The sequence below is a fragment of the Mustelus asterias genome, chromosome 4, assembly GCF_964213995.1.
Source record: "Mustelus asterias chromosome 4, sMusAst1.hap1.1, whole genome shotgun sequence".
Taxonomy (NCBI): domain Eukaryota; kingdom Metazoa; phylum Chordata; class Chondrichthyes; order Carcharhiniformes; family Triakidae; genus Mustelus; species Mustelus asterias.
In genome coordinates, this window is record NC_135804.1 from 52,037,710 (window position 1) to 52,057,277 (window position 19,568).

At 43.3% G+C, this 19,568-nt stretch overlaps 1 protein-coding gene across 2 annotated transcripts in view; it reads right to left on the reverse strand.

Annotated features, from left to right (window-relative positions):
- The window catches only part of cpne2 (copine II), a 242,180-nt gene that overhangs the window by 139,231 nt on the left and 83,381 nt on the right, over positions 1 to 19,568 (reverse strand). For both annotated transcript variants that reach the window (XM_078211019.1, XM_078211020.1), the window contains exons 9-10: positions 12,265 to 12,351; positions 11,936 to 11,995 (exon numbers count right to left, since the gene is read on the reverse strand). In XM_078211019.1, the coding sequence (XP_078067145.1) occupies positions 11,936 to 11,995; positions 12,265 to 12,351 (147 nt within the window). The remainder of the gene's footprint in view (positions 1 to 11,935; positions 11,996 to 12,264; positions 12,352 to 19,568) is intronic.

Genomic DNA, 19,568 nt, shown 5'->3' on the forward strand with positions numbered 1-19,568 from the left:
TTCAATGATACCCCGTTGCTTCCTTCAATAAAATGAGGATTATTTGAAACAAACATCCTCGCCCTAAGGATTCTATTTAAAGACCCAAGATTTTTGAGAACAACCAACCAATAGGAGGTTTGGAGGTTGATTTGTCCGTCAGTAGGGTGGAGGAGCAGGGCTCCTTTCTTCAGCTTGGTGTGCTCGGTGATGTGCTCATTCATTCGAAGGTTGAGCTTTCTGCTGTTCAGTTGTATTCCGCTGATTATTCCACTCTTGCAGTGGGATTTAAACACATCCACTAGATTCCTGCCTTCAGGCTGGCAGCCCTCCAAAAACCTCTCGCAATGATGTACTTTGGCACTCTGCCTGGTCAATAGGAGCTTTAGACAGAATGTTTCCTTTTCGATAGTGATATGGAAAAGCCATAATTCATTGAAGAGCCGCGTAGGGCCGTTATTTATTAGAGGAAAGTACACTGTGGTGCATATTAATTCCTGAACTCAAGCCCACCAACAAATCTGGCCTCTATAAGACCAAACATGGTTTACAGGGGGTCTTGAATTAATCGAACTGTGGATTAATTTGCATATAATTATGAACTAATTATCTTAATCCAATATTATCTCAAAGCCAAAACAATTATAATCTGTGTTCAGAAAGATAGACTGTGCAATTTGAGTTGACTGGTAAGATTAATTTATTCTAATAAACCTACTTTACCTATTTAAATTTAGCCTGACTTGCTACATCCTTTTTATCCTTAGGATGCTACTCGTCAAATTTGCTTAGACAGTATAGCATCATGACTTGAATCAAACCTCTCTGGCACACTCTTAAACACAGTGGTTGAGTGTCCAAGAAAATGTGTTCACCGTCAATTATGTGGATATAGAATCCCTACAGTGCAGAAGGAGGCCATTCGGCCCATCGAGTCTGCACCAATCACAATCCCACCCAGGTCCTATCCCCGTAACCCTATGCATTTACCCTTGCTAATCCCCCTGACAGTAAGGGAAATTGGCATGGTCAATCCACCTAATACACACATCTTTGGACCATGGGAGGAAACCAGAGCACCCGGAGGAAACCCACACAGACACGGGAAGAATGTGCAAACTCCACAGACACTGACCCGAGGCTGGAATTGAACCCGGGTCCGTGGCGCTGTGAGGCAGCTGTGCTAACCACTGTGCCACCGTGCCGTCCCATGACTGTATGATTGTATCTGACAAGAAAGAAACAATTCTGGTTGTTTGAATCTAATAGCTGTATCTTTAAATCAAGCACAATGAACTGCAACTATTTTTAAAACATGTGGATGGTACGAGTGCATCTGAGGGAAAACCAGATAAATACATTCGGGCAAAAGGGATATGCATGGTGGCACAGTGGTTAGCACTGCTGCCTCACAGCGCCAGGGACCCGAGTTCAATTCCGGCCTCGGGTGACTTTCTGTAAGAAGTTTGCACATTCTCACTGTGTCTGCATGGGTTTCCTCCCACACTCCAAAGATGTGCAGGTTAGGTTGATTGGCTAAGCTGAACTGACCCTTAGGGCGGGATTTTCCGACTGCGCTCGTCCTGAAATTGGAAATTCCTGCCCAAGGTCAACGGACCTTTCCGTGGTCTGCTCCTCACCTGCTCTGATTCCCGTGGAGGGCGGAAGGGAAAAATTCACCCTTTAGTATCAGGGGGATTAGCAGGGTAAACATGTTTGTGTGCTGAACATTCTATGTAATGTTGTACAATTGGTTGTTGTAGTCGTCCTGTTAACAAATTTGAGCTGTAGCATAATGTAATTTTCAGAAATATAAAGGCTTTGTGTTCATTCCAGTTATGAATATAGTAGTCTGCTTTTTTTTTGAATGAGGCCTCCTGTTATGAATTTCTAATGAGCCTTGGCAACTGATCAGGAGCTATAAAAAGCAGGGAACTGTGAAGAAAACTCACAGTCTATTGGAACTGAACAAGCTAAGATCTTCATAGAGAAGTAGTTAGCTTTCTCTGGGTTCCCACAGCATGCAAGGCGACATGTATAGAAATACATGCTACATTCAGATTTGTGACAGCTTGTTATTTCATCTTTCAGGAAAAGAGATGATAAATGGGATATATGTTGTTATATATTTGCGTGGCCACTATTTCCAGCCCACAATAGGTGTACTTAAATGTGTCTGGACAGTGGTTCAAAGCACAACATCTGCACTCAGCTCTTAGTGCTAACTGGTTCAAATGTGTTTCAAAACTAAATTGAGGTCTAATGTAATGCTATCACCCCACAATTTGAGAAGGGAGGGAGAAATGAAACAGGAAACGATAGATCTGCCAGCCTTACAGCAGTCATAGGGAAAATGTTAGAATCAAGTTGAATAGATATGATAAATGGATACTTGGATCTGATTGGGCATAGTCAGCATGGATTTATGAATGGGAAATCGTGTTTGACAAATCTGTCGGGGTTTTTTGAGGATGTTACAAACAGAATTGATAAAGGGAAATCAGTGGAGGTAGTGGGTGAAATCTAACCAAAGAATGGCAGACTGTAGTTGCCGACGAGAAAAATGGCAAGTTTCTCTCCAGAGAAACACGTTGGTTTTCTATCCAGATCTAACAACACTGTCTGTAAAAAAATCAAGGGGGTATGTTTCACCGGCATCTTTTGCTCCTCTGTCCGTTCCCAGCCCATAACCAAATCTAAATGAACCCCCCCACTATGGGGCTCCTACCCCATGACACAGGTTAGCACTGCCAGGTTAGTATGGTGCCAACCTGGCAGTGCCAACCTGTGCCAAGGGGCAATGCCAGGGAAATAGCCAGGACAATGCCTGGTCATGTCCCTCTCCCCCAGGGCCATACTTAGCTTTACGCCCCTGGGGAGACCCCCACAACAGGTTCACATCTCGGTGAACCTGTTGTAAACCGTGCCAATGCACAGCAGGGGTCAATATGTTGCGAGGGGGTGGGTTAATAATATTGAAATCTATTTAAACTCATGTAAAGCAGGTTCACGCCCCTCATGGGTGTGAACCAGCTGATGTTGCTGACGAAGGGCGGGGAAGATCCAAAATCACGATCTCGCTGGTAAGATTCACAACTTCCAGATCTTGAAACACCGCCGGCATTCCTGCAGACAGCGGGAGTGGTCTCCACTGATCACCCACAGTGTATTGGATTTTCAGATGCTTTTGCTAAAGTCACGCACAGGAGGTTGGCTAGCAAAATTAAACCACATGGAAATAGGAGGTAATATACTGGTAATATACAGAGAGTAGGAGCAACCTGGTCATTCTTGTTTTGGCAGGCTGTGTGAGATCGAGGGTTACTGCTAGGATCAGTACATGGGCCCAGATATTCACAGTATATATCAATGATTTGGACATGGGGACCAAATGTAATATTTCCAAGTTCACAGATGACACAAAACTAGGCAGGAATATGTGTTGTGAAGAAGATGCAAAGTGGCTACCAGGGGATTTGGACAGACTTAGCGAGTGGGCATGGACATGCAGGTGGAATATAATACGGAAAAATGTGAGGTTATCCACTTTGGTGGGAGGAACAGATGTACAGAGCATTTCTTTTCTAAGACATTAGAAAGTGTAGATGTACAAAGGGACCTGTCTATAAGTCACTAAAAGCTAACATGCAGGTGCAGCAAGCTATTAGGAAGGCTAATGGAATGGTAGCCTTTATTGCAAAAAAATTTGAGTACAGAAGTAGTGAGGTCTTGCTTCAATTGTACAGAACCCTGGTTAGATCATACCTGGAATACTGCGTGCAGTTTTGGTCCTCTTACTTTAGGATGGATATTATTGCCACTGAGGGAGTGTAAAAAGGTTCACCAGACTTATTCCTGGGATGGCGGGATTGCCCTATGAAGAGAGATTGGGGGGACTAGGTCTGCATTCACTACGGTTTTGAAGAATGAGAGATGATCTCATTTAAACCTACAAAATACTTACAGGGATAGACAGGGTTTTTGCAGATAAGATATTTCCCCTGATTGGGGAGTCTAGAACCAGGGGGCACAATTTCAAAATAAAGGGGATGTCACCTAGGACCAAGATGAGGAGAAATATCTTTCCAGAAAGTATTGTGAATCTTTGGAATTCTTTACCCCAGAGGGCTGTGGAAGCTTAGTCATTGAGTATAAAGTTTAAATTCGGGTAAGCGTTCTCCAAGGCGGCCTTCGCGACACACGACGGCGCAGAGTCGCTGAGCAGAAACTGATAGCCAAGTTCCGCACACACGAGGACGGCCTCAACCGGGATATTGGGTTCATGGCACACTATTTGTAACCCCCACAGAGTTTCACTGGCTGTCTTGTCTGGAGACAATACACATCTTTTTAGCCTGTCTTGATGCTCTCTCCACTCACATTGTTTTGTTTCTTAAAGACTTGATTAGTTGTAAGTATTCGCATTCCAACCATTATTCATGTAAATTGAGTTTGTGTCTTTATATGCTCTGTTTGTGAACAGAATTCCCACTCACCTGAAGAAGGGGCTTGCAGCTCCGAAAGCTTGTGTGGCTTTTGCTACCAAATAAACCTGTTGGACTTTAACCTGGTGTTGTTAAACTTCTTACTGTATAAAGTTTAAAGCAGAGATTGCCATATTTCTGAACACCAATGACAGGACATGGAGACATTGTGAGGAAAAGGCACTGGGCACTGAAATGGATGATTAATCATGACCGTACTGAACAGTGGAACAGGCTCGATAGGCTGAATGGGTGACGCCTGCTTGTATGATCCTCTGATCATTTGGACCATTTATCAAGGGCTGGAGATGGATCTGTGGAGGTAGCAAAATAATACCTGATAAACCAGGTTTTGTGTTTGATTTGATGGTGCGTTATTGATTGCTTCAACTAGAAAGCAAGGCCAGTGAAGACATTCCCAAAGTATGGGAGGTGGGAGAATGATGCAAGATATGAAAGTCAAAAAATCTAGAGTTACGAAGTGGTAAATAGCCCCCAACATAATAGCAATTCATTATTTCAGCTGAAAGCCTTTAATTTTCGACAGTTACTGGTTATCATGATTTGCATTTTGCAGTTACTAGTTATTTAGATCCCTGTGTGAGGAGGTTTAGGTGGCAGTTGTCCGCTTACTGTTTCTTATTAGATAGGATCAGCAAGTGTTAAATATTGTTGTATTATCTGTAAAGAGCTAAGAACTAATTAGCTAGGAACTAATTGTTATGCGTAAGTGCTCCAGGAGGCCACATTTTATGGCTGCACTAGAGACTGCTGTGTTGTGTAACAGCTGTGTTGTGTAACAGCGCCACAGCGAGAAACCTCACCAACCTCTTCAGAAGACAAACACGGGACACAGCGGACAGAGTACCCTTCGTCGTCCAGTACTTCCCCGGAGCAGAGAAGCTACGACATCTTCTCCGGAGCCTTCAACATGTCATTGATGAAGACGGACATCTCACCAAGGCCATCCCCACACCCCCACTTCTTGCCTTCAAACAACCGCACAACCTCAAACAGACCATTGTCCGCAGCAAACTACCCAGCCTTCAGGAGAACAGTGACCACGACACCACACAACCCTGCCACAGCAACCTCTGCAAGATGTGCCGGATCATCGACACGGATGCCATCATCTCACGTGAGAACATCATCCACCAGGTACACGGTACATACTCTTGCAACTCGGCCAACGTTGTCTACCTGAAAGGAAAGGTTGTCCCGAGGCATGGTACACTGGGGAAACCATGCAGACACTATGACAACGGATGAATGAACACTGCTCGACAATCACCAGGCAAGAGTGTTCTCTTCCTGTTGGGGAACACTTCAGCGGTCACGGGCATTCGGCCTCTGATCTTCGGGTAAGCGTTCTCCAAGGCGGCCTTCACGACACACAACAATGCAGAGTCGCTGAGCAGAGACTGATAGCCAAATTCCGGACACATGAGGACGGCCTCAACCGGGATCTTGGGTTCATGTTGCACTATCTGTAACCCCCACGACTTGCCTGGGCTTGCAAAATCTCACTGTCTGGAGACAATACACATCTCTTTAACCTGTGCTTAACGCTCTCTCCACTCACATTGTCTGTACCTTTAAGACTTGATTACTTGTAAAGACTCGCATTCCAACCATTATTTTGTAAATTGAGTTTGTGTCTTTATATGCCCTGTTTGTGAACAGAACTCCCACTTACCTGACGAAGGAGCAGCGCTCCGAAAGCTAGTGGCTTTTGCTACCAAATAAACCTGTTGGACTCTAACCTGGTGTTGTGAGACTTCTTATTGTGCAACAGAAGCAGTTAAAACTGGTCCTTCTTGTTTACAAGGCAGCCTGGAGTTACATAAAGAATGCTCATCTTTAGAAGCTTAAAGCATGATCATTACCAATGTCTGGGAACCAAAAGACAACAAGAACACATAGCACTGAAGATTTTGATATGGCTGTATGTAGCTGCGGGCATGTAGCTGAGTGTCAAATTCTCTGTTCTCGCTGGCACAGGGCACGAAGAATTAATTACAATCGTTTTCTTTCTTTTCAGTTTACAGTCCAGTTTGATCTGAAGAAGAGAAATGCATTTTCTTTTCCTGTGTGGTTCTTTCCCCAGGATAGAGGCGAGATATTGAACTCTGATAGACATGCTCAGCATTTGCACCAGACCGTTCAACGGATGAAACATCAGACATTTCCCAACCTCCAGGAAATGAGGCCAGAAACTGTAGCACAGTCAGAGTCGGCTTATAGTCCCACACAGGAAAGATACATTGCGTCACAGAACTGTTACGGTACAGAAGGAGGCCATTTGACCCACTGTGTCTGCAAAGTCTCTCCGAACAAGCATTATGGCTTAGTGCCATTCTCCTGCCTTTTCCCCGTACCCCTGCACATTGTTTCTATTCAAACAATCATCAAATGCCGTCTTGAATGCCTCGATTGAACTCGGCTCCACCACACTGCCAGGCAGTGCATTCCAGACCCAAACCACTTGCTGCATGAAAATATTTTTTCATTTGGCTTTGGTTTGATTTGATTTATTATTGTCACATGTATTGGTATACAGTGAAAAGTATTGTTTCTTGAGCATTATACAGACAAAGCAAACCATTCATAGTACAAATCAGTAAGGATAGGCAACAACACCTGCTCCACAATCATCCTCAATACTGGTGCCCCACAAGGCTGTGTTCTCAGCCTCCATCTAGATCCCCTATACACCTATCACTGTGTGGCTAAATTCCCGTCCAACTCAATTTTCAAGTTTGCTGACGACACTACAGTAGTGGGTCAGATCTCAAACAATGACGAGACAGAGTACAGGAATGAGATAGAGAGTCTGGTGAACTGATGCGACGACAATAATCTCTCCCTCAATGTCAACAAAATGAAGGAGATTGTCATTGACTTTAGGAAGCGTAGCGGAGAACATGCCCCTGTCTACATTAATGGGGAAGAAGTAGAAAGGGTCGAGAGCTTCAAGTTTTTAGGTGTTCAGATCACCAACAACCTGTCCTGGTCCCTCCATGCCGACACTATAGTTAAGAAAGCCCACCAATACCTCTACTTTCTCAGGAGACTAAGGAAATTTGGCATGTCAGCTACGACTCTCACCAACTTTTACAGATGCACCATAGAAAGCATTCTTTCTGGTTGTATCACAGCTTGGTATGGCTCCTGCTCTGCCCAAGACCGCAAGAAACTACAAAGGGTCGTGAATGTAGCCCAATCCATCATGCAAACCAGCCTCCCATCCATTGACTCTGTCTACACTTCCCGCTGCCTCGGCAAAGTGGCCATCATAATTAAGGACCCCACGCACCCCGGACATATTCCCTCCTGCCTTCTTCCTTTGGAAAAAGATACAAAAGTCTGAGGTCACGTACCAACCGATTCAAGAACAGATTCTTCCCTGCTGCCTTCAGACTTTTGAATGGAGCTACTTCACATTAAGTTGATCTTTCTCTACACCCTAGCTATGACTGTAACACTACATTTTGCACTCTCTCGTTGTCTTCTCTATGAGCGGTTTGCTTTGTCTGTCTAACACGCAAGAAACAATACTTTTCACTGTATGCTAATACATGTGACAATAATAAATCACATCAAAATTCCAATTAGTTCAGCATCTAATTCACATTGCAGATGAATTAACAGCTTCCACTGAATTCATTGCCATGTCCAATAGAACATTTATCAAATGTACCAAATGATCACATTTCCAGGGTCAGTCCAAATTTACCACTTACTGACAGTGCTCTTACAAACCTGCACTTCAGATTCTCAATCTGCCATCGGTTCACTGTTTTGTCATTTGATTATATGTCTCAAGAAGGCTTTTCCTGCCCAACCTAGTTCTCTTCTCTCTCCTCACCAAGTTAGAATGTCTTTGTATTGGCAGACCAACAGCCAAAGGACACCCATTTAAGCCAAAAGAGCTAGAGGAGATGGGGAGAATCTAATTTTTTGGGAATGCAGCAAGTTGTCCTGATCTGGTGTAAGTAGATTCAATAGTTACTTTTCAAGTAGATAAGGAATTGGATACATGTCTGAAAAGGGAGAATTTGCAGGGCTATGGGAAAGAGCCATTGGAGTGGGATCAGTGTTTATTCTGAGCCACGCAGATGTGTGTGGTAACTGGGACTCTGTCAGTGCAGGGAACAAGTAGGCTGCACACAAGCAACATCCCTATAAGATTAAGTGGAGCTATTTAAATAATGAATTTAAAGAGGCACATAGGTGGAGTCTGTATGATTCTAAATCTTAGCTGAAACTTCAGTTGAACTCTCCACATCCTCTGCATTCCTCCAATTCTGGCCTCTTGAGCATTCCTGACTCACTTAATCCCTGCTTTTGGTGGCTGCATTTTAGCCACCTGGAACCTCTCTCCACCTCCTTGTTTCTTTAAGACACTCCTTAAAACCTCTCTCCACTTTGATCAAGATTGGCTGACTGTCCTAATTGTCTCTTTTTTTGGGCTTGGTGTTAGGTTTGTTGTCTGATTATGTTCCTGTGAAACCCCATGGGACATTTTATTATTTTAAGGTAATTGACGTAACTGTGAGTTGTTGTTGATGAATGTTTGCCATGACTGTGAATAGACGTTGAGATTGGATTCAGACCAGTTAGTCCCTCCTGGTTGAGAAGCAGGCCCTGCAAACACATGGCCTACCCTTCCATATCGCAATGTTTTGGGTGACCTGCTGCTAAGTTGGATGCAATTTTCCACACCCACCAACTAACCAGTGTCATGCAAGCAGCAGAGATTGCAGATAGGGAATGGAAGCAGCGTTATGCTTGTCCCATTGTTACAGGAAGGTCACCCTACCTGTAATAGTGAGCAGGTGAGCTACTCGGAGACCATGGGGAAGCTAGAGAAGGCAAACTGCTCATTTGAAAATTTGAATTTGTAAATATGCCTACAAATGAAAAGGAATGGCAGGTCATTACTTCGAAGAAGGCGAAACCACAACCTGAACAAGTCAACATAGCAATATTCAGGATTGCTGGCTTTAACCACATCATTAGTATGATGATTTTATCCTCTAACAACAAGTAAACTTCCAGTCATGTTCCCCTAGTTCTAGAGCTAAGCTCCTTGATTGGCTTGGGGAACCTAAAGGCAAAACCAAATGTTTTCAACAGATTTTCCACATTTATTGTATAAAAACGAACCATGATTTTGATAATCTGTATCAAATCCTCCATTAACTTTCCCTGGAAGATCAGCAGGCAGTGGGAGGCTTCTCTTTGTTTCCACAGAGCACGCTCTTTTTGCCTCTGACCACACTCTTTCTCTCTCACCCTCCTACTCTGACACCAGTCCCCTGAAAGAACAAAATGGTCAAGATGGCAGAGCAGGCCAGGGAGGCAGTGGTAAGATGTTTGAACTTCCCAGGCCCAGGTGGGGCATGAGTGAGTCCATGTGAGAATGCATGAATGAGAGTCCATGTGAATGAGTGAGTCTATGTGAGTCCATGTGAGTGAGTCTATTTGAGTGAGAGTCCATGTGAATGAGTGAGTCTATGTGAGTGATTCTGTAAGAGTGAGTGAGTCTGTGTGAGTGTGAGTCTGTGTGAGTGAGTGAGTGAGTAAGGGAAGCTGGGCAAGTGAGCGGGTTATAGCAAGAACTCTAAGGCTGGTAGTCAGCTGGACATATGTACCCTTGCCCCCTTCTCCTCCCTCTCCAAATGGCTATCAACTAAGCAGGCTAGGAGAGGAAGAAACCCAGACTGAGAGCAACCTGCTTCCGACCCCTCTTTCCATATGAATGACACCAGAGGCGAAGGCAAAGTCTGTGTTACTAAAACCCATCTTCTTAGCTCAGGACCAATCCCTTCCCCTTGCCTCGGTGATCAGAATTTGGGGCCTAGTCTGTCTGCCTCTAGTTCTGCTTCTTAAGCAAAAAGGCAAAAAAACTTTTACAGGTCAACTCCGCTGTTTGGCACTTTTTAACGGTCAGTTTTATTAATTACTCTTTTTTAAATGGGCAATTTATTGCTTTGATGTTGATTTTGTTTTAAAATCGCCGGAACTTGCTGTCGTTCATCTTGCAGCCTAAGCATCTGTTCAAGGCATTACAAGACTATGGACCAAGTGCTGGAAGATGTAGTATCGAGGGGCTGAAGGGCCTTTTTCTGTGCTGTAGACCTCTGTGACTCCATGACTCTATTTTACTCTTGGTATAGAAAAGTGCTGCTTTGCAAGGCTGGACATCTTAGAAGACCAATGGTGAGTGGTTGGAGCAAAGAGATCATGTGGTGAAACCTCCAGGAATGTGTCCAGCTGGACAACACCAGTTGTTTTTTCTTTATTCTTTCATGGAATGTGGGCATTGCTTGCAAGGCTAACATTTGTTGCCCCATCCCTAATTGCCCTTCAACCCAGTGGCTTGCTAAGCCATCGCAACTGGCAATTTAAAGTCACCCACAATTCTGTGCTCTGAGTCATATGTAGACCAGACCAGGTAAGGACAGCAGATTTCCTTCCCTAAAGAGATATTAGTAAACCAGCTGGGTTCGTATAATGATAAGAGTGGCACAGTGGCATAGTAGTAAGAACTACTGCCTCACAGCGTCAGGGACCTGGGTTCGATTCATGGCTTGGGTCACTATCTGTGCGGAGTTTGCACATACTCCCCATGTCTGCATGGGTTTCCTCTGGGTGTTCCGGTTTCTTCCCACAGTCCGAAAGATATGCTGGTTAGGTGCATTGGCCATGCTAAATTCTCCCTCTGTGTACCCAAACAGGCGCCGGAGTGTGGCGACTAGGAGATTTTCACAGTAACTTCATTGCAGTGTAATGAAGCCTACTTGTGACACTTATAAATAAACTTCATACTTGATAGTTGTCATGGTCGCCGTTACTGTGACATTCTTTATATTCCAGGTTTATTAACTGAATTTAAATTCCATCAGCTGCCTTGATGGGATTTGAACTCATGTCCCCAGAGGATTAACCTGGGTCTCTGGATTACCAATCCAGTGACATTGTTACAATCTTTCCCCATCTTTGAGTGTCAATTTTGATAACATAGCTAGGGCCAAGTTGTCAGATGATCATTTATCAACCTAGTAAGAGTTTTAACAACACCAGGTTAAAGTCCAACAGGTTTATTTGGTAGCAAATGCCATTAGCTTTTAGAGCGCTGCTCCTTCATCAGATGGAGTGGACCATCTGACGAAGGAGCAACCCTCTGAAAGCTAATGGCATTTGCTACCCAAATAAACCTGTTGGACTTTAACCTGGTGTTGTTAAAACTCTTACTGTGTTTACCCCAGTCCAACGCTGGCATCTCCACATCATTTATCAACCTCACAACTTGTGGTCAGTAATAGCAAGTCTGTGCTTCAGGTTCATTGAGATTATTTCCAGGACCCAACTGAGGTTGACATACACATGTTTGCCTTGAATTGTCTATCTATTGACAAAAAAAATCATGAGGGAACGTCAAGGAAGATTGAGAAACTTGTACTCACAGTGAACATCAGCTGGCAGCCACCAAGGATATAATCCAAGAAGGAATAATCCCTAGTTACCTGAAGCAAATGAAGGCACAACTGTAAGCATTTGTCTGGCCCTGTTTACATATCTTAAAATAATTTACCAGCTGTACACATAATGAGTTAATTTACACATTATTATAATCACAGGTCACACTATTTGAGGCAATCTTCACATATCATTTACATAATTAGTGTGCTAAAAGCTGTTCAAATCTTATTAAAATAGACGGTTAGTTGTTAACCTTCTCATGCAATTAGATTTTGAACAAAAGGACTGCATTCTAATGACAGAAAACCTTTACCTTGCAAGATTTAACGACAATTATTCCGGAATTCTTATAGTTCTTTTTCTTCTTCTGTTTCTTGGCATTAATACATTCAAATTCGACCTGTGAGGAGGAGAGATGTGCCTCTTTAGAAAGATCTGAAGATTTACCTCCTAAAAGCACATTTTGGTGTCACTCTGTTTCAAACTGGAAATAATGGATTTTGTTTTAACAAGAGCCAGCGAGTTAAAGAACAATCAATTCAACATTAGTGCCACTGAGTACCCCAGAGGCTGCCAGTAATCTCCCCCTGCCCCTCCCCCATTATACAATAGCATCTTCTGTCAGCTGATCAGAAGCAGCAAGCAGATGGTAGTCATGGAAATGTCTGTGGGCCACAATATCTCACCCCATCAGAGGAAAAAACAGCAGCAGGATTAAAAAACAGAAGGTAAGATTACAGGACCACGGCAGCAGAAACATTTCTGGCCCCGCCCGCCGCGGGAACCGTAACAGGCGGGACGGAAAATTTGGCGGACTGTTTAAAGGTCCATTGAAATCGGGCAGGAATTTCCAGTCTTGGGGCGGGAGCTTAGAACAAGCTGGTAGCTGTTTAATTCTTTGTGTTTTAAGAGTAAAGAACTAATTTAATTTTTTTGTTTAACAAATGGGCTAGTCCGTTGGAGTACTGCGTGTAATGTGGTTTCCCCCATTGAAAAAAGGGACATCAAAGTCACAGAAAGGGGAGAGCAAAGAATACTGCCAGGGATGAAAAACCAGTTACAAGGACAGATTTAAGTTTCTGACACTGCATCTGTTTGAATAAAGAAAGCATGAAGGAGAAGTTACAAAGGATTTTGATTCGGTGACCAAGGAAAAGCTATTTCCTCTGATTGGGGCGAGTCACTCATCAGGAGTCATAAATTGGCCAGTAGGAGAGAGGGTCTTTCCACAGGAGACTTTCAGAACTTTGAACACTTTGCTACAGGGAGCAGGTGAGGCAGAGCCATTTCCATCTTTTAAAGGGAAAATTAGATAAGTATTTGAAGCAGAGACAGATACAGGACGTTTGGATTAGTTTGGGCTTGCTCTAGAGTAGGACCGGCATTGACACAATGAGACAAGTGATCTCCTCCCATGCTATAAATGTCTACGGCTCTGTGATGATGTGAGTAGTTTGTGGTCTGTGGCTGGGCATGGTGTAGCACTTCCCAATTTCTGGAACAAGCAGTCTGCCATTATTTTAACACTATGAACAAAATATTCTTTCACTCTTCAGAATGCAATCACCTCTGGAGTGACCAAAGGCGGATTAGAAAACTACATTGCTAAACACCTCCATTCTGATTACAGCACGAACACAGCCTTCCCTAGGCTGCACCACTTGAACTCTCCTCTCCCATTCCCAAATTGGCTTTTCCAACTTTAACCTACTCCGCTGCTTTCTCTAATCAAGCTCAGCGCTGGTTACAGAACAGTAACTCACCTGTGCACCTGCTGGTGAATATCAACTTCAATACACTTAACTTTCTTTCCCATGTAACCAGAGGCTGGGGTAGTTTGGAATAGAATGGGTAAGGGTGAGGGTGGGTGGCATGGGCATCTGGTGGAAGAGAGTGGGAGTTGGGTTGGTATTGCAAATATGAATCCTTCAACAGAACACTGTGCTTTCAAGTTTCAGATGGTGGTTACCCTGATGAATGTTTCTATTTTCTATTTGTATTTCAATGCCCTATGCAAACTTTTATTCTTTTAATTAATTACTTTTATGATCACCAGGTGTTTTCACTTCTATCCCAGCTTTTCAATAAAAATCCAGCTTGAGCATTCTGCCTTTTAGTTCTCTTTATTTCTTCTCTTAGTTCAGATACATTAAAGGACTGATTTATCTTTCAGATAGGGCGGCACAGTGGCACAGTGGTTAGCACTGTTGCCTCACAGCATTGAGGGACCTCCAGGGACCCAGGTTCAATTCTGGCCTTGAGTGACTGGCTGTGTGGAGTTTGCATGTTCTCATTGTGTCTGTGTGGGTGTTCTCCGGGTGCTCCGGTTTCCTCCCAGTCCAAGGATGTGCACGTTAGGTGGATTGGCCATGCTAAATTGCCCCTTAGTGTCAGAGAGTTGATGCAGACCTGATGGGCTGTAGGGATTCTATGATATGCAGGAAGAGTTACTGATGAAGGACTAACTGTCTCTTTCTCCCTGTCAAGGAGACTGCCGTGGATGTTTTTTAGTTTTAAATATCATTTTGATTCTCATTTGACTGCTTGCAAAATAAAGCCTGTAGAATCAGGCTGGACTGCGCCTGTTTCTAAGGCTCCCTTTCAGGGGCATTGGTGACTCAGTAACACTCGTGCCTCAGATTCAGATGTTTTCAGATTAAAGTCTTACTCCAGGGAATTTAGTGCCAATTCTAGGCTGACACTTCAGTTCCGTACTGAGGGGGTGCTGCATTGTCGAAGGTGTCATCTTATGGATGAGATGTTAAATTGAGATCCTGGCTCGCCTCTCATAGAACATAGAACATTACAGCGCAGTACAGGCCCTTCGGCCCTCGATGTTGCGCCGACCTGTGAAACCAATCTAAAGCCCATCTAACCTACACTATTCCAATATCATCCATATGTTCATCCAATGACCCTTTAAATGCCCTTAATGTTGACGAGTCCACCACTGCTGCAGGCAGGGCATTCCACGCCCTTACTACTCTCTGAGTAAAGAACCTACCTCTGACATCTGTCCTATATCTATCACCCCTCAATTTAAAGCTATGTCCCCTCGTGCTAGCCATCACCATCCGAGGAAAAAGGCTTACACTGTCCACCCTATCTAATCCTCTGATCATCTTGTATGCCTCTATTAAGTCACCTCTTAACCTTCTTCTCTCTAATGAAAACAGCCTCAAGTCACTCAGCCTTTCCTCATAAGACCTTCCCACCATACCAGGCAGCATCCTGGTAAATCTCCTCTGCACCCTTTCCAATGCTTCCACATCCTTCCTATAATGCGGCGACCAGAACTGTACGCAATACTCCAAATGTGGCCGCACCAGAGTTTTGTACAGCTGCAAAAGATAACATGGCACTATTTCAAAAAAAGAGGAATTATCTCTGGCATCCTGGATTATGTTCTCAAACAGCATCACAAGAAAACGATTATCTGGTGGCCAATCCACACAGCCAGTCACTCAAGGCCAGAATTGAACCTGGGTCCCTGGAGGTCCCTCAATGCTGTGAGGCAACAGTGCTACTTTTGCACAAATTGACAGCCATTGGGTGGCACGTGGTTAGCACTGCTGCCTCAAAGCGCCAAGGACACGGGTTCAATTCTGGTCTTGGGTGACTGTGTGGAGTTTGCACATTCTCCCCATATCTGCATGGGTTTCCTCCGGATGTTCTGATTGCCTCCCACAGTCCAAAGATGTGCAGGTTAAGTGGATTGGCCATGTTATATTGCCCCTTGGTGTCCCAAAATATGTAGGTTAGATGGGATTAGCCATGGTAAATGTGTGTGTTTACAGAAATAGGGTAGGGGTTAAAAGGCCTGGGGGAATACTCTGTCAGAGGGTTAGTGCAGACTTGATGGGCTGAATGACCTCCTCTGCACTGTAGGGATTCTATGATTCACACATTACAACAATGACTACTCATCTGATGTACCTCAGTAAAATACTTTGGAGTGTCCAAGGTGATCAGGATTGCTGTATAACTGAAAATCTTTAGATTTTGAAAATCTGCTTTGCGTTGCCTCAATAGAATGCTCCTACTTTGTCCAACTGCATCTGACAATTGGTCCAAACTTGAAAATGGAAAATGAGGGATGAGGACACAGGGTAACGAGAGAAACATCAAAAATAGAAACAGGAGTAGGCCATTCGGCCCTTTGAGCCTGCTCCACCATTCATTATGATCATGACTGATCATCCAACTCAATAGCCTGGTCCTGCCCTTCCCCCCATTTCCCATGATCCCCTTCACCCTAAAAGTTATATCTAACTCCTTCTTGAAATCACGCAATGTTTTGACTTCAACTGCTTTCTGTGGTAGCAAGTTCCATCGGCATTCCAGTTTCTGGGTGAAAACATTTCTCCTCATCTCAGTCCTTAAAGGTTTACCCCGTATCCTTAGACTATGGTCCCTGGTTCTGGACACCCCCACAATTGGGAACATCCTTCCCGTGTCTACCCTGTCTAGTTACACCCTAGCTATGACTGTAACACTGCATTTTGCACCTTCTCCTTTCCTTCTCTATGAACGGTATGCTTTGCCTGTATAGCACGCAAGAAACAATATTTTCACTGTATACCAATACATGTGACAATAATAAACCAAATCAAATCCTGTTAGAATTTTATAGGTTGCTTTGAGATGCCCCCTCATCTAATCCCAGCGAATATAATCCAACCGACTCAATCTCTCCTCGTATGTCAGTTCTGCCATCCCAGGAATCGGTCTGGTAAACCTTCTCTGGACTCCCGCTTTAGCAGGAACATCCTTCCTCAGATAAGGTGACCAAAACTGCACACAATGTTCCAAGTCTGGCCTCACCAAGGCCCTGTACAATTGCAGCAAAACATCCCTGTTGCTGTACTCGAATTCTCTCGCTATGACAGTCAACATTCCATTTGCCTTCTTCACCGCCTGCTGCACCTGCTTACCTTCAGCAACTGGTGTACGAGAACACCCAAGTCTCATTGCTCATTCCCCTCTCTTACTTTATAGCCTTTCAGATAATAATCTGCCTTCCTGTTTTTGCTACCAAAGTGGATAACCTTGCATTGATCCACATGTGCTGCATCTGCCATGCATTTGCCCACTCACTCAGGTTATCCAAATAACACTGAAGCATCTCTGCATCCTCCTCACAGTTAAAACAGACTATGTGATGGTTAGGTTAATCATCACATTCCAGCATTGAAGAGTCTTGGTAAATTAACATCTTTATCAGGAGATGTAGCTGCCACAGGCTGCTCAGCTGAAATACACTTCACGCTTACTTCTGAGGCAGGACATCATTCTTTGTTTGTCACCTGTCCCATTTGTACTTTTACCTCACATCATTGTCATTTAATCACTCTTTGTTCTTTCTTCCACCCCCATTCTCCAGTCCTAGCCTTTCTTCCCCCGACAACATTTGCTTAAAGGCTGTTTGTCTCCAACATCTTCCAAACATTGAGCTGAAACATTAACCCCCGTTTCTCTCTCCATAAATGCCGCCTGACCCTGTTGAGTGAATCCAGTATTTTCTGCTTTTTTCATTCTGATTGTAGAAACCATTTAACAGGCCATTTGTCTTGATATCAAGCAATGGAATTCAAATGACACAAGTGAACAATGTTTGTGTTTTAGTTTCAGTTTGTAAGAAAAGCCTGGGAAAAGAAGCTGGTGAGATCAATAAGGGATAATAATGGATGTGTGAAGACAAGTGTATAACAATGCTGGCACAAAGGGCAGTTTCAAATTAATTCAATTAATCACCCTTGAACTGAGTGGCTTGCTTGGCCATTTCGAGGGCAGTTAAGAGTCAACCACATTGCTGTGGATCTGGAGTAACATGTAGGCCAGACCAGGTAAGGTCGACAGATTTCCTTCCAGTTGGATCCTCTGTATGGTTTGCCCAGTTAAAAGACTTCATTTTAAGGTATTTCTGCCTAATGTAACTAATTGTGCTATGCTTTAAGCTAACTTAAAGTAATTTGGCCACATCAGCTTGGAATTCTGGGTCCAGCCTAGAAACTTAGCTACATTCTCTGAAAGTACAATGTAAGGTAAACAAGCTTGTTCACAAGGTAAACAGAAGCTTCCAGGGCCACAGAGGCCAATTGTTAATGCAGCTGGAGACTGCTTGTACCAAGCTTTTTAATGATACAAGATAAGTATTCAGTTATATTGTAGACACAGATCGATGTTTAGTTAGTTCGATCCAGACTATGTTTTGAGTTTTTTGACCATCACAATACTGGCTGGCTTTTGCTGCTTTTTTCTCTCTCTCTCCCTTTCTCTCTCTCTTAAGTAATTCTTATTTTGCTTTCTGTAAAATGCTAATAAAAGATGTTTAAATCAAGGAGTATTTACTTTGAACCAGTCGTGCTCAAGTTTATTCTGAAGAAGAAACAAACCCTACACTTCCATAAACACCATTAGTGAACCACATGGGTTTTTATGAAAATCAATGATAGTTTCTGTCGCCATCACCACGCCTAGCTTTCAATTCCAGATTTATTAATTTAATTTAATTTGCACCAGCTTCCATGGTGGGATTCGAACCCCTGTCCCAAGAACATTAGCCTGGGCCCCTGGATTACTCATCCAGTGACATTATCCCTATGCCACTATCTCCCCCAAAAATGGAAATGCAGAGATGCTGACAATTGTATTCTGCTAGTTTGTCCAAATTTATAGGCTGTACAAACAGCTGGTGGAGACAGAGTTCTGACTGGTTCTTAAATTTGGCCTGAAGCAACAGATTTTGTCAATAGTGCAAAGCATATAATTGTGCTCCTGATCCAGTTGGATTGCTCAACAAGTCTGGCAGAATTCAATTCTGCCAAGTACTCTTCCTTGACCTTGCCAAGTAGCCAACAATGAATGATTGTATCTATAAATGAATCATACCTGGAAAGAATTTTCTCTTCCGCAGTATTTAGTGAGAATGACTATTTATAATATAGACAGTAAGCCTCGATGGGAGAAACATGGGTTACAGAATATCAATCTAAAGAATTAGGAAAATATGTCTTATTGCTTACTAGAAACATGCCGTGTGGGAGGAATAGTGAAGTTTATATGGATTGACTGGAAATGTTATACTGAGTTATATATCATTAATAATGACCACTAAAATAGACAAATTAAAACTGTCTTGTAATACAAAGATAGGAATTCAGAAAACTAACAGACAGGAACAGCTCAGCTGGTCTTACCAGCCTGTCCCACATTTATGGTGTCTGAAGCATCATGACTAGATATTTCCTACTCTCCTCCCCGGCAACTGTTTAATCTCTTGGGAGCGGCAAAACAGTAAGAAAAACCCAGGGCACAAATGCGTTGGAAAATTCCCCTCTGGACATCTCAGGCAACTGAAAGCAGTCCAAGAAATCAGAGGCTCTACATTTTATCTATGCAATGCACCATTCCCAGAGTCATGTCAAGTGATTATGTAAGGAAAGCTCGTAGTCATCTCCAATAAAGAACAAAACTACAATCTTCAACATGAGACATGCAAAGAGTTAAAGGCTTTACACAAGAAAATGCATTGAAATTAATTTTGTGACAGACCTGAGTCAGCGCCAAAATAAAGCAATAACATCATCTAAAAATTCCAGGTATCCAAACCTCAGC